This window comes from Lethenteron reissneri, chromosome 23 (genome assembly GCF_015708825.2).
Source record: "Lethenteron reissneri isolate LAM-NWPU_2019-01 chromosome 23, ASM1570882v1, whole genome shotgun sequence".
In the NCBI taxonomy this organism is placed as follows: Eukaryota; Metazoa; Chordata; class Hyperoartia; order Petromyzontiformes; family Petromyzontidae; genus Lethenteron; species Lethenteron reissneri.
This window is the reverse complement of record NC_083801.1, coordinates 1,213,416-1,237,394: the sequence shown is the minus strand read 5'-3', so window position 1 is coordinate 1,237,394 and position 23,979 is coordinate 1,213,416. Positions and strand designations below refer to the sequence as shown.

The 23,979-nt window shown below is 47.7% G+C and overlaps 1 protein-coding gene across 1 annotated transcript in view; it reads right to left on the bottom strand.

Annotated features, from left to right (window-relative positions):
* Positions 1–23,979, bottom strand: part of LOC133345823 (collagen alpha-3(VI) chain-like) — a 100,625-nt gene that overhangs the window by 39,292 nt on the left and 37,354 nt on the right. The window contains exons 12-22 of the mRNA XM_061556835.1: positions 17,074–17,136; positions 16,797–16,862; positions 16,100–16,153; positions 14,648–14,683; positions 13,854–13,916; positions 12,132–12,194; positions 8,448–8,510; positions 5,415–5,477; positions 1,559–1,609; positions 399–434; positions 238–300 (exon numbers count right to left, since the gene is read on the bottom strand). Coding sequence (XP_061412819.1) covers positions 238–300; positions 399–434; positions 1,559–1,609; positions 5,415–5,477; positions 8,448–8,510; positions 12,132–12,194; positions 13,854–13,916; positions 14,648–14,683; positions 16,100–16,153; positions 16,797–16,862; positions 17,074–17,136 — 621 coding nt within the window. The remainder of the gene's footprint in view (positions 1–237; positions 301–398; positions 435–1,558; positions 1,610–5,414; positions 5,478–8,447; positions 8,511–12,131; positions 12,195–13,853; positions 13,917–14,647; positions 14,684–16,099; positions 16,154–16,796; positions 16,863–17,073; positions 17,137–23,979) is intronic.

Sequence of the window (23,979 nt, the reverse complement as noted above, 5' to 3'; positions counted from 1 at the left end):
TGTATGCCCTAATGAAATACAGTTTAACGATTTGAATAGGAAAATAGTTTCGTAGTAGAAGATTCAAGGAGGTCGGTGGATGGCTATTGTAGGGAATGGAAAGAGCGCATCTACAGCTAAACCATGTAACGTTGATGAACGAGCAGTTGATATGTGCATAGGTGTAACATTATATGCACTATATGTGGTTAAATGCATGCAAAAAAACTGAAATGTATTCCAATCAAGCACACGTACCGCTCTGCCTTTGAAGCCTTTTGAACCCTTCTCACCCTTGTCCCCTGAAGTCCCAGGTTCACCCTAGCACAAGTTAAAAATGTATTTATCTTTAAAAAATGATACATTGTCATAACGGTAACATATACAATGTTATGAAAAAGAGTGGGGAGTAAGCGTACCGTTTCTCCTGGATATCCGATTTCACCGACGTCCCCCTGCAAGAATAAAGACGCGACGCTCTCTGGTTATGAGGTACACCGGGTGTAGCCTGTGTCAATAAAAAGGTAAGCCGTGCATAGCCATTGCATCGATTTATGTATTATGATAGTGACTGTGAATGTCACTGTGTGGTGCCGGGCTTGCGAGGCCATGGCGGATATTGTCATTATGTGCAGCCCGCTTACTGGGCATAGTACCAGCCCTAGCGGGGCTTGGATGAGCGCTGGTTAGCGCAGAGGCACCATGTACAGTGTGCGGTGCAGGCTCTCGGTGAGGGAGCGAGAGAAAGTGTCAGCCAGCCAGGGTTACGTTGGGGCATGATACGCTGGTTGACCTACCGACACATGACCGGATGATATTGTAGGGGGGCCACCGGTGGACGGGGGCCGCTGGGCTGTCACGTGGAATAAAGGAGCTCTCGGGAGCCTTCGGGAAAGAGCTGGAGAGATCTAGAAGGTGGGTGGGGCGAGGGGCGGAGCCAGCCCCAGCCCAGGCCGATATAACGCGGGCCCTGTGAGGGGCTCGGGATTTTTCGGGTTGTTGGTGAAGAAGATCCACGTCGGGTTCAAGAAGCCTCTAGCCACGCGGTCCGGGACCCAGCTCGTGGTCCGGACCGGGATAGCGGGACCGTGTCTAGTTCTGCCGTAGCGTGGTTAGATGGGCGTTCAACACCCAAGTGTAGGTCACGTGATATTGTGTTGAGTTGATGTAACAAATAGTGTTACTACCAAGACAACGTCTGCGACTCAGTTGGACTCACTACAATATTATTATTATTCGCAAGTTAACCCAGGAAAGCCTCACTCAATCTCAAGACCCTTTTTCAGTAGAGTCCTGCCAAGTTTTAGCCATAGGGGGCGATGTTGCTGCTGCTGCTGTGTGTGATCCTAATTGAGTAATTTGCAGGTAACTGTCCAGCATTTGGATGTTTCGGCCAATACTGGTAGCATTCTTCATAGGTTTTTTCACCCCCCCCCCCCCCAGAAAGGTTGAAAGGGGTCTTGAAACTGTTATCTACATGCAATTAAATAATACTATACGACCACACTGAAAGGCAGATTGCCAACTTCGTAAAATGGCAACGGCACACGGTGAAGGTGTTGGGTGGTAATTGTGAGACCTTAGGTCCTCTAACTCCGGAAACACCATAGCCATCGTATCCGTTCACGCCCTACAACGACAACAAAATCGCAGTTGAGAAGATTAGTTCACATGGAACGTGTGGTAACTTGACATCACTGTACCTGGTTATATATGACAACACACACACACAGGGGATCAACGACAAAACCATATTTTGCAAGCCCAGGCTTCTACATCTTTGGCAATGCCTCGGAGTCCATCAATGTCTTATCTGTGGGTCCCGAAGATGGCTGACATGCCGATCTGGGGTAGACGCTCTGTTGTGGCACAGGGATGGGTGGCCCCGGTTTGCTGATTTTTGCCTGTGTCACGATAGCCCTGGCAAACAACTTGTCTAATGTGCAATGTCCTTCTTCTTAAAGCATTACAAGATGAGGAGACATAAGACAGGCCACGTTTTTCTTTTTTTATCTGCAGTAGATTAAATTGCTAATTACAGTCGTCGACAAACATTTCTGGAAAGCGTCTGTAATATAATTGGTCACATTTGGTTGATTCTCACTTCTTTCAGAGTTTTTTTTTCTTATGCAACCTCTCACAAGATAATCTGACGCCAGGTTAATGTAAGAATGAATAAGAGCTTTAGTTTGAAATGAAGTGGCGAATACAGAATTACAAGAAGATACAAACATGACTCCTTGTAAAAAGGTGTCAGTTTTGTTGCCAGATATAAGGGTAAAGAACCAATTATCAAGATATAAAAGTGTTGTGCCATTTGAGAGTTAATTACTATTTTACATTATGAAGCAGAACGTTTATACAGTGAGGGAAAAAAGTATTTGATCCCCTGCTGATTTTATACGTTTGCCCACTGACAAAGAAATGATCAGTCTATAATTTTAATGGTAGGTTTATTTGAACAGTGAGAGACAGAATAACAACAACAAAATCCAGAAAAACGCATGTCAAAAATGTTATAAATTGATTTGCATTTTAATGAGGGAAATAAGTATTTGATCCCTCCGCAAAACATGACTTAGTACTTGTTGGAAAAACCCTTGTTGGCAATCACAGAGGTCAGATGTTTCTTGTAGTTGGCCACCATGTTTGCACACATCTCAGGAGGGATTTTGTCCCACTCCTCTTTGCAGATCTTCTCCAAGACATTAAGGTTTCGAGGCTGACGTTTGGCAACTCGAACCTTCAGCTCCCTCCATAGATTTTCTCAAGGATTAAGGTCTGGAAACTGGCTAGGCCACTCCAGGAGCTTAATGTGCTTCTTCTTGAGCCACTCCTTTGTTGCCTTGGCCGTGTGTTTTCGGTCATTGTCATGCTGGAATACCCATCCACGACCCATTTTTAAAGCCCTGGCTGAGGGAAGGAGGTTCTCACCCAAGATTTGACGGTACATGGGCCCGTCCATCGTCCCTTTAATGCAGTGAAGTTGTCCTGTCCCCTTAGCAGAAAAACACCCCCAAAGCATAATGTTTCCACCTGCATGTTTGACGGTGGGGATGGTGTTCTTGCCTCTTGGAGTCATAGGCAGCATTCCTCCTCCTCCAAACACGGCGAGTTAAGTTGATGCCAAAGAGCTCCATTTTGGTCTCATCTAACCACAACACTTTCACCCATTTGTCCTCTGAATCATTCAGATGTTTATTGGCAAACTTCAGACGGGCATGTATATGTGCTTTCTTGAGAAGGGGGACCTTGCGGGCGCTGCAGGATTTCAGTCCTTCACGGCGTAGTATGTTACCAACTGTTTTCTTGGTTACTATGGTCCCAGCTGCCTTGAGATCATTGACAAGATCCTCCCGTGTAGTTCTGGGCTGATTCCTCACAGTTCTCATGATCATTACAACTCCACGAGGTGAGATCTTGCATGGAGCGCCAGGCCGAGGGAGATTGACAGATCTTTTGTGTTTCTTCCATTTGCGAATAATCGCACCAACTGTTGTCACCTTATCGCCAAGTTGCTTGGCGATGGCCTTGTAGCCCATTCCAGCCTTGTGTAGGTCTACAATCTTGTCCCTGACATCCTTGGAGAGCTCTTTGGTCTTGGCTATGGTGGAGAGTTTGGAATCTGATTGATTGATTTCTTCTGTGAACAGGTGTCTTTTATACAGGTAACAAGCTGAGATTAGGAGCAATCCCTTTAAGAGTGTGCTCCTAATCTCAGCTCGTTACCTGTATAAAAGACACCTAGGAGCCAGAAATATTTCTGATTGAGAGGGGGTCAAATACTTATTTCCCTCATTAAAATGCAAATCAATTTATAACATTTTTGATATGCATTTTTCTGGATCTTTGTTGTTGTTATTCTGTCTCTCACTGTTCAAATAAACCTACCATTAAAATTATAGACTGATCATTTCTTTGTCAGTGGGCAAACGTACAAAATCAGCAGGGGATCAAATACTTTTTTACCTCACTGTATATGGAGACAAACATACTAAACCCTTTCCCATTCTGATGACATACATGTACATATAAAATTAACCCTGAACTGCTTGCACATTCTGATATTCAGCGGTGAATGGGACCCACCCTGAAACTTGCAGATGTCTTGGAATGGGAAAGGGATAAGATAACCAGGTACTTTATTTGTATTGCATTTTGGCACGCAGATTACATATGGTTATGGATTTAATTTATACGTTTGGACATGTTATTCGAAATTACATTCAAGATATTATGTTTCAGAGACATAGATGTACTTTATTTGTATTGGAAAAGTAGTCTTTAGTGGAATATCAAATTGCTGTTATTGCACAAGTAGAGGAATGGTTGATTGTGGTCAAGGCGTTTGTGAAGTAATATTATATTTTTATGGGGAGCAGTAGTGTAGAGATTAGAGTGCTGCGCTATGAACCTGGCAACGCAGGTTCGATTCACGCTCATGGCCAACATCAGTAGCGATTATCCCAACTGGTTCTGGGCCTCCCCTAGGTGGACTCAGCCTCAAATGAGTATCTGGTGCGGTGTATAAACATTGCCACTAGGGAGACAAAGGTGGTCGGGCGTGGTGCTGGCCACCCACCCCCTCATGTGCTGTGTCGGTCTTCATAGGTGCTCACTAACAGCACTTGCCCCAACAATTTATTAAGGCTATACGGGGGTCTTTGTTTTATTATATTGTTGCTATTGGCCTGTTTACCCAGGGAACCATCACTGAGTCTCAAGACTCTTTTTCAGGAGAGCCCTGACGAGTTTCACAATAAGGGGCGATTTTAATGTTTTGTGTAATTCCAATTGAGCAATTTGCAGAACATTTTTGGCCAAAATCAGTTACATTTGTTTAGCTATTGGAGGAAATTTGAGAATCCGGAGGAGCCCCATGTAGAGCAGGGGGAAAACATACCAATTCCACACAGAAAGGTACCGAGTTGGAAATGGAACCCAGGCCCTTCTGGCTGGACGGCACGAGTGTTATCACTGTGCCAGCTTGCCTCCGTGTGGTTCAGTAGCATGTGATGGTGAGACGGTACAACCTGGGTGACAGTGGGAATTTGGATTGAATTGCCAACAGGGGTGTAGTGAAGGGTATCCTAGGGGGTATGTGTTGTAACTCTTATGAACGTGACGATTTAGATTCTAATCAAAGCAAGATGCACGTATCCAATAACGTGCGTAAGGTGCATTAATGTCAAATTAATATATTTGTATAGTCATTGGTTCATAGACTCCTGTAGCCACTATTGATTGCACATACAAAATCATGGCGAATAAATATCACATTGAAACTGGTGACCCAAAATGATGATTAGTGAAATCACGAAGAGGGTGAATCTTTGCTCTTCTTATTGATGGTGATATGTTTTAGTTATTCCCATCATGGAGCACCCAGGTCTTCCCATCGCTCCTACTACACTCCCCCATGGTGAAATACTCACGGGATATCCTTGTTTCCCAGGGTATCCAATGCCTCCTTTGTCCCCTCGTTCACCACGTTCTCCCTGTTACAAAACCACTTTTAGCAGACATCTTTATTCAAAAGTACCGTATATAGGTGTCTGCGGTACAAATGCGACACTTAACTCTGATACTGTACTACACTGCAATGGTGTAGACAGAGTTATTAACAGGAGGAGGTTACTATTACACATGTTCCATAGGTAATAAATATAATGAAATGCAGTCAATCATAGAAAACAATGATTTTGCATCGATTAGAAATGTCTAAGCACCTTTTTTGTCGTGAGCAAGATTTCTCTGTCCAGCACAACCCTGGGGCGGTCGCACGGAGTGTGCGCAGTGCCCAAGATTACACAAAGCGCAAGTTCAACGTTCATCCAACGTCTAAACTAGGAACCACTGCTGTGCCGCCATAATTTCCAATCCCCCCGCCCCCATACCTTTCAATAATCTTTCCAAGCCAAGCAATTATTTTTAAACAGAGCACCTGCTACATAGCCTGCATGGAGAAGACTGCAGTGTGGATGTCTCACAAACGTAAATGGTCGGGCTAAGACTGTACGGAAGTCGATAATTTCTTCAATTTCATTATTTAGGATTTTGAAAAATCTACAAATTCCCTTGTTAAAGTTGCAGAATTAAAATGGGAAAATTACCTTGGATTTAGATTTTACTACAAAAAATAAACGCTATTTTCTTACAAATTTGATTCTGTAAGTGTAATTGCAGTGGCATTGGTAAAAACCGGATGATGGATAGAATTATGAGCTCATCTTGGCACAGACATAGGTTTCTTACTAAAATATAAATGCTGAGGAAAGACCAAGTCCATGAAAAATATCACAATTGCCTAGCATTGGTTGCCATTGGTGGGCCAATAATACAGGCATAATACAACTGTAGTGACTTATGTTAGTTTACGTCGGTTGCGTGCTTTGGGGGGAGTTAGCAGCCGGGACGGCTGAGGGGTAGTCACTGTACTTGTCACTGTGTGGTGCCGGGACTTGCGAAGTCACGGCCGGTAATATCATTGCGGGCAGCCCGGGTTGCGGGCTGCAGTACCAACACTAGCGGTGGTTGGGTGAGTGCTGGTTAGCGCGGAGGCACCGCAAGCAGTGTGCAGTGCCGGCTCCCAGTGAGGGAGTGAGAGCGAGCGTCAGCCAGCCAGGGTTACTCTGGGGCATGATACTCTGGCTGACGCCACCGGTGGACGGGGGCCGAGGGGCGGTCACGTGGTCCCGAAGAGCTCTCGGGAACATTCGAGAGGGAGTTCGAGAAGCTTGGAAGGTGGGCGGGGCTAAGGGCAGAGCCAGCCCCAGGGTTCTTCAAGTGTTGGTGTTCAAAGATCCACATCGGGGAGAAGAAGCCTCTAGCCACGCGGTCCGGGACCCAGCTTGTGGTCCGGACCGGGATAGCGAACCGTGTCTAGTTCAGCCGTAGCATGGTTAGATGGGCATTCGAGACCCAAGCATAGGTTGTGTTATGTTATGTATTGTTACGTGAAAAAAGAGTGCTGCTCCAAAGATAATGTCTGCAACTCAGTTGGACTCACTACACAACCAACCATTGACTCAATTATTTTGCTGGCTGGGAAATTGCCCCTCAAATCCAAACAGATGCGACAGGTTTTACTGCAGCTAAAGCTTCTCACACAAAGGAACATGATGAAAGCCGTCACGATCGTGAATGCTCTACATCTCTTCAGGCAAGATGCTCACAGCTGTCAAAATTGAGACATCTGAGCAGGGTGACATCATGGTGGTCTATGAGATTCGCTGCAGGTGGGGTGTTTTACAAACTTCCTGCATAAATCACCACACAGCTGCCATAAACAATCAACTGGCAAGTTTCTATTATACACTTTACTAACCATACACGTTGTAAATCTTCACAGAATCCAATGTACAGAAGTGGTTTCCATAAGTTCAACACTCAGACGTAAAACGAATTGTTCCCTGATGGTACAGACAGGCAAGAGCAAAAAGAACATTCATAACAACCATTACACTGGGATATTGTTATTATTACCACTGTAGGGGTGTTACGGGAGGGAAACGGACAAACACACAAGGGTGTCCATATCCACGTCCGCAAACGGTTAACAGCCTGGGGGGCTGTGGGGGGATGCTGGGATCCCACACAGCCCCACCCCTCGGTGGCAAATTGGTATAAAAGGCAGGGAGCGAGAGGGCTCATGGTTCAGTGTTGGAAAGCTAACGAGTGAAGAACCAGTGAAGACTGAAGACCGGCAGATAGGCCCTGGAACTCCTCTGACTCGCTGTCCTTCTCAAGACCAAGCAGGGCAAGCCAGTGGCGCGGCCCCAGAGCCTCAGAGCCGATGTTCTTCTAAGAGCCGGGTCTGTCTGGCTGGGTGTCGTGACCTGTGCCTTGACCAGGACCGGGTCAGATAGCCTCCCCGAGCACCCTTAGCGGAGGACCTGGGAGCAGACCAGTTGGGCAATAGCCCTAGGGGTGTATCCCAGTCCAGTACAGGTGAAGGGGCCGTTACCCCTTCAAGTGTTGAATACGTTGCCCTGTGCTGAATGTAAAGTTATAATAGTGTGCCTCGACTACACCGTCTATGTCGCCTGTGAACCCACTACACCACTAGCCATTCACACGTCCTTTAGACATGACTGTGCGTCCATCCCTCCCATACAGGCAAAACTTTTCTCGTTGGATGGGAGATGGCGGTGAAGGCATCAGAAAAAGATCTTTTTTTACTTTTACATTTTTATCATTAAAAACATTTTATGAATAAATTTAACGTTTTTTTTAATACCAACACACAGCGAGTAACTGTGAAACGCACAGCGTAAGTGCGAATTATGTCCTTAAAAGATGAATCGCGTAACTACGAATTCGCGCAACGGGAGTACACGTTACGCGAGGGACGCCTGTATTTATATTTATCAGGCATTGAAAATACATATGAAGGTTACTTGTAAATGGTCCAAATTAAAATACAGCAGGCCTTAACGCTGCAAGTGATAGTCTAGTGTGCCACATACCTTGGTTCCTCGACCACCAGGCTCACCAGGATTACCAATTGGGCCTTGTTGTCCAGGATCACCCTAAAATGTCAGGGAAGAGAATTCTGTTTTGTAACAACAAGGATGTTTTCATGTGTTTACCCAAGAAAGCATCAAGGGTCAGAAGACGCCCCCCCCCCCAAGAAAGTTCTGCATAGGGATGTTTGCCTGTTCTGTTTTTTTATTCCTTGTGAAAATAAACCAGAATATTCAGAGAAACCCATGTACAGTACATGATGGAATAACAAATGGTTAACAAATGCACTTCTTGTACTGCCATCGCCTCGCCACTTTTCAAATCAGTTGGTTCGGGGATTTTTCAAAAGCAAGAATGAGATGAACCCACATTTTCCTCTCAAACGCTGAGTTACAGGCATCACTAGTCATGTTTTGAATCTTTATGTAATTTGTACAATAATTATTACAAATACAATAAGCATCTATGTCAGCAAACAGCACACAATGCAATACAATTGTAATGTGTCAATTGTCTAAATACAACCACGTATTAAGGTGCTTAATGAATTGGAGCAACGTTTTTTAAACAATATGTATCATGTGAAATACTACCAGATGATCATGTTCAATGCAGAATGCTTTTGCCAGAATTAAATTAGAGAATTCTTCGTTTGTGCTTCAGCAACCACTATTTTGCCATAATATAAGTTTTAGGATTAGATCGCGTAAATATAAATGTGTCGTTAAATTCACCACCACCCGACAAAGCCAATTAGTAAGGTTTGTCACGTAAACAAAAAATGCCAATTCATTACTAGTACAGCGCACCGGTGTGTTGGAGAGTAAACCCACAACATTTACAATTTGAGTACAACGTTTAGACAGTAATTACAACTAGGATCATCACGCGGACAGCCAGAGTTGTGGAAAAATCCTCCTGCTTCGGTCTTAAATGTTGCCATTCGTGCAGTGATGGATTACGGCAGTAGAGGGGGTCCCTGGTGCAGGGCAGAGTTGATGACCTCTCAGGAGGGGCTCAGCCAACAGTTGTCATGGGGGCCTCAAAAACAGTATCAGAGTAGTGCTGGATGCAGTCACATTTGCACATGTGATTTGTAACTTTGATCTTTCCCTGTAGTATCATAGTTCAATATTAATGTTAACTGCTGTGTCGTGTTACCTTGGTGTGGTCTGGGACTGTTTTATTGTTCTTGCTACCTTGCCCAAGCGTAATAAATCAGACTTATTAATACATTTGTGTATTCTTTATTTATTTATATTTAGTGACTTCCTTACCTTTTTCTCTATTCTGCACTCTTATCGTTTTTTTGTACTATTTGCTGTTGTACCTTTCTGACCCGCCCATACGGGACATCTGTGAAAAAGAACTTCATAGCTCATCGGATTCCTCCTCCAGTCTAAATAAAGATTCTGATTCTAACAGCAGACACATGGAAGCCCTGAAAATAAACCTAAGAAGCCCTCAATATACACATAAGAGCCATTACGTAGCAATGGGTTGTGGGAACTATGGAGGATTGACGAAGGGGGCGCATGCAGTTTGTGGCATCGAACATTAGCCAACCAAACATGATCAGAATCTTTCAGAAATCAGAATCTTTATTTATCCCGTAGAAATCCTTTGAGCTGTGAGACTCTTTTTCACAGAAGTGCAGTCAGGGCAGGTCAGAAAGCTCCTCCTGTAAGCCAAACAGAAAAGTGAACCGGCCCCTAGCTCTAGCCATCTCAGTTACACGAACCCTAACCCCACAGCCCGTGTTTCTGTGCTTTTCCAGCCTCTGCAATGCTTTTCTTTTCTCTTCAGTGTTGTTGAACACAGGGCTCACTGTGGCCGCAACATGCTGGCCTTCACTCTACAGACGCTGGTCAGTAGAGGGGTCCTCGTCCACCACATTGGAGGCTTCCATGGGTAAACAATCGTAATAAATTAACAATAATAAAATGTACTCTTTGGTTCTTTAGGTAAAGTCACATAGGTAGAAAAATAAAATAAAATAAAAATAATATATCACGACGTTTCGATCGCAACACAAGCGGTCGTCCTCAGGCAGAAAAAAATTATCCAGCAGTGGAACTGTTGAACCAGGAAGAACACAGCGAGAGCCGTTACAACAAGAGGTTATATACGTGGCCAAGGACAAGCAGGCGGGGTCTTGGTGACTATGGTCCCAGCTGCCTTGAGATCATTGACAAGATCCTCCTGTGTAGTTCTGGACTGATTCCTCACCGTTCTCATGATCATTGCAACTCCACGAGGTGAGAACTTGCATGGAGCCCCAGACCGAGGGAGATTGACAGATCTTTTGTGTTTCTTCCATTTGCGAATAATCGCACCAACTGTTGTCACCTTCTCACCAAGCTGCTTAGCGATGGTCTTGTAACCCATTCCAGCCTTGTGTAGGTATACAATCTTGTCCCTGACATCCTTGGAGAGCTCTTTGGTCTTGGCTATGGTGGAGAGTTTGGAATCTGATTGATTGATTGCTTCTGTGAACATGTGTCTTTTATACAGGTAACAAGCTGAGATTAGGAGCACTCCCTTTAAGAGTGTGCTCCTAATCTCAGCTCGTTACCTGTATAAAAGACACCTGGGAGCCAGAAATATTTCTGATTGATAGGGGGTCAAATACTTATTTCCCTCATTGAAATGCAAATCAATTTATACAATTTTTGACATGCGTTTTTCTGTATTTTGTTGTTGTTATTCTGTCTCTCATTGTTCAAATAAACCTACCATTAAAATGTCAGTGGTAAAACGTACAAAATCAGCAGGGGATCAAATACTTGTTTCCCTCACTGTATATGTGTACTTGCGTGCGGGAATGGAATTTATTTCCAGCTCAGACCCCGCCTGCTTGCCCTTCACCACGTATATAACCTCTTGTTGTAACGGCTCTCTCGCTGTGTTCTTCCTGGTTCAACAGTTCCACTGCTGGATTATTTTTTTTCCGCCTGAGGATGACCGCTTGAGTTGCGATCGAAACGTCGTGATATATTATATTTCATTTTGCTACCTGACTTTACCTAAAGAACCAAAGAGTACATTTGATATATGTAAATTTATTACGATTGTTTACCCATGGAAGCCTCACGGACTCTTTTTTTATAAGGGATCTATTAAACAAAAAAATCTTTTTATTTATTTTACCAGGTAAGGCCCACTGAGATGTGTAGTTCTTAGAAGCAACCTGGCCACAAATGATAGGTCAACGAAGTGGCTTATCATGCGGAAATTCATAGCAGCCAAATGTGGAGAGAAAAACCGGAGGACCTGGAGAAACATACAAACGACCATGGGGAGACAGAACACACAAACTGCAAATATACAGGGTTGGAATATAACCCATGGCCTCCTGCATACAATGCAAAGGAGTTAACATATCACCAACAAGTTTCATAGTCGGAGGCGATATTAATGCTGTGTAATTCCAATTTAGTAATTTGCAGTAATTTTTTCATCATTGGGATGCCTTTGACCGATAGCAGTTAAATGTATGTTTTGTTTACATGACTATGAATCACCACTGGAAAGGTGGCCATGAGTAAAGAAGGAATGAGGCTAACCCCTTTTCCTGATGACGACCGCTTGTGTTGCCATCGAAACGTCGTAGTTTTTTGTTATTTTCTTTGAACCTATCTACATGACTTTACCGAAAGACCCAAAAAATAAAAATGCGTACTCACATGACAGCCACGCATGCCACTTGGTCCTCTGCTGCCTTGGTCACCCTGGCTTCCTCTGTTACCCTGAAGTCCAAGCAGACGTTTACAGACTTTAGACACAACCTTTATTGGGAAGCCACGGCAGCTATGCACTTTTAAATGTATATTGAAAACTAATTTCTTTAGAACTGCTTTGTTGTGTTTAGTTTGTTGACCCCCCCCCCACCACCGATTAGCATGGTTGACTACGTACGGTGCTAAATAAGTTCAACATACATACAACCTTGAAATCTGAACTACCGCATATGCATGATTTTATTTTACATAAACATACATAATAAAACCAAACTTTCTATTGAAATGCAAACCATATAGCACAGCCTGAATTGTAAACCCTATTGTCAGTTGTTGTGTAATACTTCCTGTGTTTTTTTTATTTCCAAGTGTAAAGTACTCACCTGTGGCTAAATATAATTGATCAGACTCAGAATAAAATACATTCACCAAGTCACCGACAACACCGGAGGCAAAACTGAACTGACACAGGCATGAATGCTGACATTGTGGCAATAATGGCCATTTACATGTAAGGGTAATGACAGTTCACGCGATCAGCTTTACTGTGTACACAGCTTCCATGTCTGTGATGAAAAGGCCAGATTCATTAGCCCCTTTACGGCTTAAGGTTTAATCACGCTTGCAAGGAGGGAAGGCCTGGGATAAAACGAGAGTGTAAGGCACACTTGTTGCACCTCCGGTTAGCATGGTTGGCTACATACGGTGTGAAATAAGTTCAACTTCCAGTATAGGATATGGATTGGGCGCAAGTATACATGTTGCGAGTCTGTGCACATTACCGTGTTTAGAGAGAGTATGTGCACACTTAAACGTGTATGAATAACTGCACATGCGGTTGGGACCCTGAGAAACCTGGAACATGGCCCGTTGTAGGCCTCTCACTGCCCTATCAGCTGTCTAGCAATTTGTTGTGTGACGTGCGTAAACACAGAAGCACGCACACATTCTGGTAAAGCCTACATGGTCGTTTAACAATCACGGCAAGGCAAACATATACTGGTGCAGCACACAGAGCTACAGGTAGAGGTGACCATGGCCTCGAAGAGGTATTCATTGTCCTGGGCCCCCTTTAGAAGGAGCCCTTATATAGGCGTACAGGTTTTCCTCTGCTCTATGTGGGTTCGGTTTGTGCGAGCTCGCGCTGTATATGTGGCTCACCTTTTTTACCCAAAAAATGTTCTCTACCATGCGGTTTGAATTTACTCTACATGCGGCTATGCGGTGGGACGAGGAACAACATTGTGCATGTGTACTGTGTGTGTACTGTGTATGTACTGTGTGTACTGTATGTGTACTGTGTGTGTACTGTGTCTACTGTGTGTACTGAAAGCGCCACTTGGCAGGCAGCTGTCTCGTCATGCGGTTTCGCTTTGTTGTTCCCATTTTTTTGGAACGCATCTTCTACCACCGCATTGAGCGACCGGAAACCTGTAATTGGTCACGTGACATGTTAATGAGGTAATACACACATTTATACGCATGGCGCACATTGGTACCATTGTACACCACACGATTGGCAGTGCAGCAACTTAATTATCCCGACAGATATATGGAAACCTCTGCAATTAGCTGCTGTAAAATGTACTTATGTTTCGGGTAGTACGCTGGGAACGTTTTGTTAACCACCGTTACTGCAGTACAAATTCCCATCAGTGTGCCTCTTACTGCACTTCCAGGATAGCCCACGAGTCCTCTGGTTCCGCCTCCTCCCGGAGCACCCTTTTCACCCTGCGCCCACACAATCAGAAAGCGAAATCATAACCGCACCGAATCTTTGTAAGCCCCCGTCAAGCACCATGAGCGAAGGTATTTTAAATTAATATAAATTATATTAAATTTTTACACGCGCAAGATTCGTAGGACATAACAGAAGGCATAATTGCATTACTGTAGCACGGATCAAATCTTACTTAAATTAATTCAAGATGTCTACAAATCCATTATTCGTATCAAATGTTTAATGAGAGATAGGGTTATTCCTCTAGCTGTTCTGCACGATATACCACAACTTATGCTGTATGATGTGTTACATTCAGGAGTGGATTGGTTTCATTAGACTATATTACGCATTCTGTACAATTTGATTCATCTGTAAATAAATTGTTTCATAACTAGTTGTAAAGTAAGGGGGGGGGGGTATCCAATGATGTCAAAGGGTCTTTAACGTCTGCTGAGAATCAGACAGTATGCAGTATTGTATGGACAATATACACCACCACAGTAATAACCAGAGGCGGTCTACTGGATTCGAATCCGCGAACCCCTGCAATGAGCGGCGAGCGCGCCATCGCTCGGCTGTGCCACCATCTTGTGCAAGTTTTGTGTGAAGGCTTCTTACCAGGATGTGGGGAAGTACTCATGTGTCACGTGCACTGAGCACAAACTGATCGCCGAACACATTAGTTGTGAATGTTCCTGTTTACATGTCAGTACAGTGGATGTCTTAAACCCAAACGCACTTTGAGTCCAGACGGTCCCCGCCAGCCCTTTGCACCCTACATGTGAACGAGAAGTAAATGCAGGTGGAGTTATACACTTTTAAAAGACACCAACGTCTATCACTTTTCAGAACAAATCAAACAGACCAAACACGGCATGACAACGCAACTTCAAAATGGCAGCGCACTTATCCATAAGTATTGGCGCACTGCATGCTGCCACATTTCTATTGCGATGTAAAAAAAAGCTTGAAAATATACACCCGTGTGTCATCTCTAGTCTCTTAACATGGTACACTATTCATGAGGAGCTTACAGTACATTCAAAGTATTTGCATCTTCCTAAATTGTTTGGTGCAATTATATTTAACTGTTGCTTGACCAACAAGTTATTCTTCAATACATTTATAAATAAAGATATACACGGACAAGGGCCAGATTCACGAATTGTTTAAACAGCTGAGACGCACCCCCCTTGGCAATCGGAGTCACTGCGGTAATGGAGTCACTCCAAAGACACTCGCATATTTTGGCCAAAACATCACAAAAGCGGCCCCTTTCCAACACGTATGTTAGAGGGGGCTGAGAAATCAAGGAGAAAAGGCACTATGTGTGAAAAGTAATGAAACAAAGGGTGTATTAGAGTTTAGATCCTCTTTCAGTCCAGGGTTTTCAAATACACTTCATTGATATAAATATCGACAGCTAGGTTTTGAGAATACAAATACACATGTGGATTCAAACATCCTAGATCCGGTCCCACTCTTATACACTAACGACAAGATGCTTGTCGTTGAACTTCAGGTCTTTTGTTGTTGCTTATATATACTATATTTGTATAAGGACTGTAGGTTAAGCAAACAAACAGGAAAATAATTTCCTTACAGTTAAGCCTTTGGCCTATGGTATCGTCAGACGAAATGTACAGAAATCACCAAGGCATGAGACTGTATTTTCAGTGGCCACGTGCAGCAATCAGAGACCTCCACTGACCTTCGTGGACAGACATCAACAATGTGACATTTTATTCGACGATGCAAAGTGATGATGTTATCTCTCTTTCAACGTTAATGTATATTACGTTAATGTGCCATGACTACGACGTTTCGCTGGTGATTACCACCAGCTTCATCAGGCGATTTGCCGGCTGTTTGCAATCACCAGCAAAACGGCATACTCAATTGTAAATGTTGTGTGTTTACTCGCCATCACACCGATTTGCTAAAGAAATAGCTAATTGGTACCTTATGTTTAAGTTACACACCTTAATGATTAGTCATGCCAGGTGGTGGTGGGTTAGCGACACATTTATATTAATGCGATCTAACCCAAAAAACCCTTATTATGAATGAAACACATGTCCATGCTCTGATTCTGTATGTCACATATTTTACACCTGAATGGACAATGACTGCGCTGAGGTGATATTGAAGCGACTTTTGTGTTGTGATGCACACAAACTGAGCGACTCACGTCAGGCCCCGGTAGCCCAGGGTCAGCAGGCAGCCCATCGGTCCCAGGCAGGCCCTAAGAATACAAACGAAGCATCAGAGATGTTGCCACATACACACTCGCTCCAAGTAGTGCGCAAGTACAATCACGTGTTATTTTATCTACGCTCTAACAAGATAACTATCATTCGTGGTGTAATGATTCACGTTCACAATTCAATTGTGTCAATTAAGGGTCACAATTAAATTTTGTTTAACTGAATGGCAAATTTGCATCACACAAATTCGAGGCTAAGGTAGTACAGCAAGTGGATTCATTTGCATCTGTATTCCATCTGTACGGGGATGAATTATAAATGTCCTGGTACTCCGGTTTCCTCCCACGTGTATAATCACTCATTAATGGAGTTGGCCAAACATTCCAAAATAGGGCCACAGATCTTGGACAATTGCTTGCACTGGTTCTGGTGGTGGTTTACCACACCTATGTGCAAAAGCTGTGTCTGTTACACACTCCGTAATTTTTTATTTATGCTATATATATAATCATTCATTATTATATCCACAAATTGAAAAATGTATTCTTGAGTGGTTCATCACTATATTTCATTAACGTATCACTTGTTTTACTCACTCAGGCAGTGATATGTTTTGGTTCGAATAATCAGAGATATAATGTAATTTATAAAGACATGTATATATATTAAATCGAGGCTCACCATATTTCCTGGGTGGCCTCTCTCCCCTTCCACGCCTGGCACGATGCTGTTAGAGCCTCGCTCCCCCTGCAGCACAAAGGGTTATTTACAGATTACGTCAAACGAGTTATGAATGTACTGTACACAACACTCTTGGCATACTATTTTCATTGCATGAAAACACAATGATCAATGCGTATATGAAAACCAAGCTGTTGCATTGCATTGTTTATCCGCACAAAAAAAAACAAGCAAAAGCATCCGAACAAGCACGGATTTGCAAGATGTAAGTGATTACCGTCATCCCCGCCGTTCCTGCGTTTCCTTTCTCCCCTGGAATTCCCGGCTCGCCCACAAGTCCCTGGCACAACAGACTATTTCAATACACAAGTACTCATCACCGCTCTATCGTTTCGTGTCTTTGGCCAAATGTAATATCTAAGTGAATGCGATTTATGGTGTCCGCATCAGTTTAGCCAAGACAAATGCATTATGAATACACAATTTTAATAAATGACAATGCCTCAATGAATGTCAGCTTTACAACAAAACGTAAATGATGTATAGATGCTGTCAACATAACACGAAAAGTATGCGCTCCTTCTAATTTCATTCGACTCCCCACCACGTGCAGGCTCCAGAGGCCTTTAGACCACAGGCCCCGGTGAACCTTGACTTAAGGGGAGGTCAGTCTCTCTCCTCTCCTCCTCCTGAGGTCTGGTACCTCCTTCCCTCAGACACCTGTGCCGGACTTTCCTGTCCCTGCTCAATTCCAGATTCAATGAATTATTTTCCAATGACAGGAAATGTATACGCCTCCATTTTTCCCCTGCAGTGGGCGTCCCTCTGTTGTGTAGAGCGTCTTGAGATGCAGTTGCATTTAGACACTCAAATTACAGTTTTAACATTGCTACAAACGTTACAATGTGATTCATACTAGACATTGTTTTGAGGCTATATAACTATCTGACCAAATTTGTACCATTAAAAACCTTCCACAACCCGACAGAGCCAAACAAATGAACTGTCACATGTATAAGTGTGACATAAATGTACGTGATTAGCTTGGTTAATCAACAAATTATAACTATATGAAGCTCCATTCTACGTTGTATGAATTGACATCCCAGATGACACAATATAAAATAAAAGTAATGCAATGGAGACGCAAGGCTGGATTCCTGTGTTGGTGTAATGTTACATTTTACAGCTTGCATCACAAATGTATTTAGGCCACTTTAGCGAAGAAAAGTTAGGGAAAATTTGAAAAAGTTTGACCATGCTAATGTCAACTCTACTAAATTTGTCAGGAACCTCAAACGCCCCTGAAGACAGTTTACCAAAGGCATTTTCCATTGTTTATGTGGTATAACGGCTGTTTAGGCTAGACAATATTCATGTAAATTATCACAAGTGTGGAGGTCTCTGCAACATTAACAGCTGCCATGCCTCCACCATGACACCCCCCACCACTAACGTATTTCCCTAACTACATTTCATACCGGTTAACCACATTTTTACTCATTATACACAATTTAATGCAATCTTGTGCATTTTATTAAACATGTGTAGTGAGTCCAACTGAGTCGCAGACGTTATTCTTCAGAGGCAACACATTTATTGTAACACGCATATACAAAGGGTTAACTGCCCCTTTACCAGATACAGCCTGGGGTGGTGACCACCCAGCTAACTACACTATACTTACAGCTACGAACGGTCGGACTCTTACTCGGGTCCCCGGCCAAGTGTTGATGCCTCTTCAGACGTAGGACGTAGATCTTCCAGTGTGTAGAACGAAGTGACCCCAGTCCCTCTCAGGGACCCACCTTATATCCTCCCGGGTCGGGGCTGGCTCCTCCCTCGGCCCCGCCCACCTTCGCGAGTGTTCTAGCTCCCTCTCAAGAGCTCTCCCTGGACACGTGATCACCCCCTAGCCCCCCCACCTGGGGCCTTCTCTGTGGACACTCCAGATCACGTGTCTACGGGATCAACCAGAGTGCCATGGCCCGAGGCAACCCTGTCCCTGGGCTGACACTCTCCCGCTCCCTATTGTGTGAGCCCGCACTTCACGCTATGCGTGGTGCTCGCGCTATCCCAGTGCTCACCAAGCCCCGCTAGGGCTGGTACTACACCCACCTACAGGGTGTACGCGATGACGGTGAATCGCACGCCATGCTGTGCGAGAGCCGGCATCACACAGCAACCCACCCGGTGCTGTCCGTGACGTAAGTACATCGCACACCACGGCCCTTCCGGGCCGGCACCATTCAGTGACATCCCTGATGTCACTAGACATGTTATATTACGTAACATTCTAAAGTATGTTCAATGTATTTTCTCTATTTGATACATTCTTGCATCTAAAGTACACTATTTATTTTTATTTGCTATGACAAGCAATTTGATTTAGATCAATTAGTTCACAAAACGAGCAAAACGTTTGCTTTGCGAGCAGAGACCGATGTATTGAATGCACCCCATGGTGGCATGGAGCACACGGCAGCCCGCAGCTGTTTGTTTACCAGCTGTGCTGTGCCTGCGTGTTTCGTGGTATCGGGGGTGAGGGGCCTTGTGGTGTCACTGTAATGGGTGGGTCCGGGAGAGGTAGGCGGCATTGCTAAATATTTGCAAACGTTAAGGACAGGAAGTCGCGCTCCATCTCGCATCCCTCCTGAAATCCTGGTTCGATTCCGCACCGCCGCTAACAACAGTGGCGAGTGATATGTGAACCAGCGGTCCGGCATGGCCCTTACTGTTCCCTCCACACACTAACATCTACCCTTCAAACAACACAAATGCCAGGCGCCTGCGTGGTTCATCATGTGTGCTGAGTGTTACATTTTGTAGGGGTGTCAGGGGAAGGATTCCCACCAATAGATGGGTTAGTGGGAGGGGTGATCGAAGAGATATAAGGAGAGAACGGGCGGGAAGAAGGGGCCTTTGGCGGGAACGAGATTGGGACGGCTGGGGACAGGTGTGGATGGAAGGAAAGGAATAAAGGACGAGACCCCTGCAATCTGGTGTCGGCTCCTACTTTACATCTGGTGGCAGCGGTGGGATCTCATGGCTACAAAGAAAAATCCCCGCGGGAAAGAGCCAAGGGAGGAGGAAGCAGGGGCCGGGGATCCTTCCCATCCCGGGCAACAAGGGGGCCTGCTATCAGAAGCAGCAGCAGGGGGCCCGGATCGCCTGGAGGACCCCATGGAGGACCGCATGGCCCGCGTGGAGAGGGCACTCCAGGAGCTCCTACAGAGGCTCCCTATGGGGGGCCCGCCAGCACCGGGACCCCCACCCCCACGCGTACTACGGGAGGAGAGGCCACGGGACCCGGAGGCCGACCAGCCGGCCGGGCAAGAGCCGCAACCAACCTCGTCACGCCAGCCGCCGCCGGTCCCGCCAAAACCCCCAGGGCTAACCACCCAACACGGAGAGCAGGTGGCCGGACGGCCGCGTCGGCTGGGGCCCGTCGACAAGTTCGTGGCTGAGGAAGAAGACTGGGAGGAGTTTGTCCGCCGATTCGAGGCTGCCTTCCACGCTCTCGAGTGGACAGACGAAGAGGCACTACGAGCGCTGCCATCCGTTCTGGGCAAGGAAGCACTGGCCTCTTACACCTCCCTTCCCTCGCACAGCAAGACCACGCTACAGGCGGCCTACGAGGCTTTGGGGGAGATCTATTGCCCGGCGGAAGGAGCCTTTAAACGGTTCCAGGATCGCCAGCGAGGGGCTAAAGAATCCCCTTTAGCCTACAGGGGTGCACTGCTCGTGTTGGCGAGGAGAGCTTTCCCTCGCCTGGCTGAAGAAGCGCTCGAGGACCTCGTGGTCGAGCACCTCATCGCCTACGCTTGCCGCCCTGGCGTTGTAATGCCCGTGGTGACGCCGGGGGAACGCACCTCGCTGTGGGCTGCCCGGACCATCCAAGCCCACGAGCAGGTCATGGGCCGGGCGCCACCCGTGGGCCCGGTGGCTGGCGCGGCGGGGGGGAACAGCCGAGCCGTTGCCGCGGCGCTACTGGGTCCAGCGACACCAACCGCCGAACCTGCACCGTCGCCACAGGCTGCCTGTGGAGCAGCTGGGGACGGACCCCCGACGTCTGAGACGGAGCCATCGCTGCGGGAGGTGTACGCGGCGATCCGGGGACTGGCGGAGCAGAGGGACCAGGGGCGCGACCAGCCGCCGCGTCGCTGGCAGCCGCCTCTACAACATCGCGCCGAGCCCCCCCGACGGAACGCCCCGTGGGTCTGCCACCGTTGTGGTCGAGAGGGGCATGTGGCGAGGGGGTGCCGCACGGAGCCGGAGGCCGCCAACGTCACCCGGAACCCGCCGGGGCCGAACGCCGACAGGATCCAGGCGAGTGACGCCGTCCCGCCCGGCCTCTCGGTCGGGCCGAGCAATTATAATTCCGATGCCGCGAACTTACCGGGAGTCTCCTCGGGGTGGGCGCCGTCGGTGTCGTTCCCCGGTCCCCATTGTCCGGGTCGGGGGAAGGGGATCGCGCCGGGGATAGCGCCGGGGCCTGGGATTGCGTCGCGACCAGAAGTGGCGTCGCGACCCGGAGTGGCGTCGCGAACGGACGTGACGTTGCATCCGGGAGTGACGTCGCGGCCAAAAGTGGTGTCGCGGATCACGCCGGGAATTGCGCCGGGGCCGTGGACCACGTCGGGGATCGCGCCGAGGCCGGAGACCGCGTCGGGAGTCGCGCCGGGGCCGGAGACCGCGTCGGGAGTCGCGCCGAGGCCGGGAGGGACGTCGCAGGCGAACGTGACGTCGCGGGCGGAGGTGACGTCGCGGGCGGACGTGACGTCGCGGGCGGAGGTGACGTCGCGGGCGGACGTGACGTCGCGGGCGGAGGTGACGTCGCGGGCGGAGGTGACGTCGCGGGCGGGCGTGGTTTCGCGGCCGGGCGTGACGTCGCGGGCGGGCGTGACGTCGCGGGCGGGCGTGGTTTCGCGGGCGGGCGTGACGTCGCGGGCGGGCGTGACGTCGCCGGCGGGCGTGACGTCACCAGTTGCCTGCGACGCCGGCGAGTTGCCAGGGGCAACGGCCCGGGGGCGGAGGCAGCCCACAAGATTGACAGTGCGCCCTGGAGCAGTTCCACGGGCCGCCTCGCCACCGCTTTGCGGCAGATCGAGACGGAACCAGGGGGACCACGCCCCCGTGACAAAGGGAAGGGAGGGGAGAAGGGAGGGGCTCACGGGAAGGCCCACCCCCCAGTCCCCACTGCCCCCTACAATGGGGGGGGGGCCCCACACCACAAGGGGGGCCCATCCTACGTCACCAAAGGGGGGCAATTTGCACCACATAGAGAGCCCAGCCCGCAACCCAGGGGTAAGCCCACACTATGTAACAAGGGCGCGTTCACCCTGCTGCGACGCACTCCAAAGGGAGGAACCCCATCTTCAGTCCATTCACATCCATCCCCCATCATTTCACCATGCACCACAGGATAACGAGACGCCGCCTGGTCAGTGGCCGGACTCAGCCACACAATGGAGGAAGCTGGCAAGGCGGGTGGTAGCGGCCACGTCAGGAACCTCGGTCCTGGTCGGTGAAATCGCGGGAGTGTCGGCACGTATCTTGGTGGATACGGGGGCATCAGCCACGATCATCTCGAGCACCATGCACGAGATGCTGCCGGATAAAATCCGACCTTTAGTCCCCGTCAAGACAACGTTCATTGCAGCAAATGGAGGCAGCATGGGCTTCCTGGGCCAGGTTGAAGCCCCGATACAGATTGGGCAGCTTTCGGTAGCAGGACCCATCCTTGTCTCCGCAACGTTGCCCGTACCCTGCCTGTTGGGGACGGACTTTCTGAGGCGGATGCCAATGAAAATCGATCTGGCCAATGGGCGGGTGGAAGTCCAGGGAACGCATCTCCATTTCCTAAAGGCGGAGGGGGCCAGCCGGGGTGTACCCTACGTGCAGGCTCTGGTCAGTAAGTCTGTCTCCATTCCCACGGCAGCCCAGATGCTGATTCCGCTGCAATATCGGTCTCCCCTCGTGACAGCCCGACCAGACTCACCCATCCTGGTGTCTCCGGCGTCAGCTGCCATGGATCGCCATGCGCTGGTGGGAGCCGAAACTATTGTACAGAGGAACCAGCATCTGTTCATTCAGGTGCTGAACACCTCCGATAGAACAGCGACGGTGCAGGAGGGAACAGTTCTGGCCCACGTTAGTCCCTTGTCACTAGGAGCCCCAGGGACAAAGCCCGAGCTTGTAGGCAGCATCAGCCAGTCCGAGGACAGAGGGGCCGAATCGTGGATGGACCAGCTGGCGGGGCCTGAGCCGGGATTGCCGCCCGACCAGAAACAGCAGCTGCACTCATTATTGCATGAGTTCTCGGACGTGTTCAGCCGGGGACCGTTCGACCTAGGGCGCACAAATCTGTCGCAGCACCACATTAACACGGGAGATGCCGCACCCCTGCGCCAAAACACATATAGAATGAGCCCAATGGAAAAAAGGCACATTCAACAAGCGGTGCAGGAGATGCTGCGGGCCGACATAATTTCTCCATCCTCGAGTCCCTGGGGGGCACCGGTGGTCCTAGTCAAGAAGTCAGACGGGTCACTGAGATTCTGTGTGGACTTCCGACGCCTCAATGCCGTCACGCTGGCCGACGCATATCCCCTACCACGTATTGACGACTCATTGGATGCACTGGCGGGAGCAAAATTTTTCAGTACGCTGGATTTATTGTCCGGGTTCTGGCAGGTCCCACTAGACGCGGACTCCCGGCCTAAAACAGCGTTCCGGACACCACAGGGCCTGTTCGAGTTCAACTGCCTACCTATGGGCCTCCAGACTGCGCCGGCGACGTTCCAACGCATAATGGAGTTGGCCTTAGCAGGCCTCCAATGGGAAACGTGCCTCATCTACCTGGATGACGTCATTGTCTTCAGCCGATCATTCGAGGAACACATTGACCGATTACGTCAGGTATTCCTGCGGTTCCGGAACGCGAACTTGAAGCTCAAGCCGTCGAAGTGCCACCTTATGCAGTCGTCGGTACGCTACTTGGGCCACGTCGTCAGTGAGTCTGGAGTGGCTACAGACCCGGAAAAGACGGCCTGCGTGAGGGCCTGGGCTGTTCCCACAACGGTTCCAGAGGTACGCCGGTTTGTGGGTTTCGTTTCTTATTACCGCCGGTTCGTACCCAACTTCGCAACCATTGCCAAGCCCTTGCACGTGTTGATGGCGA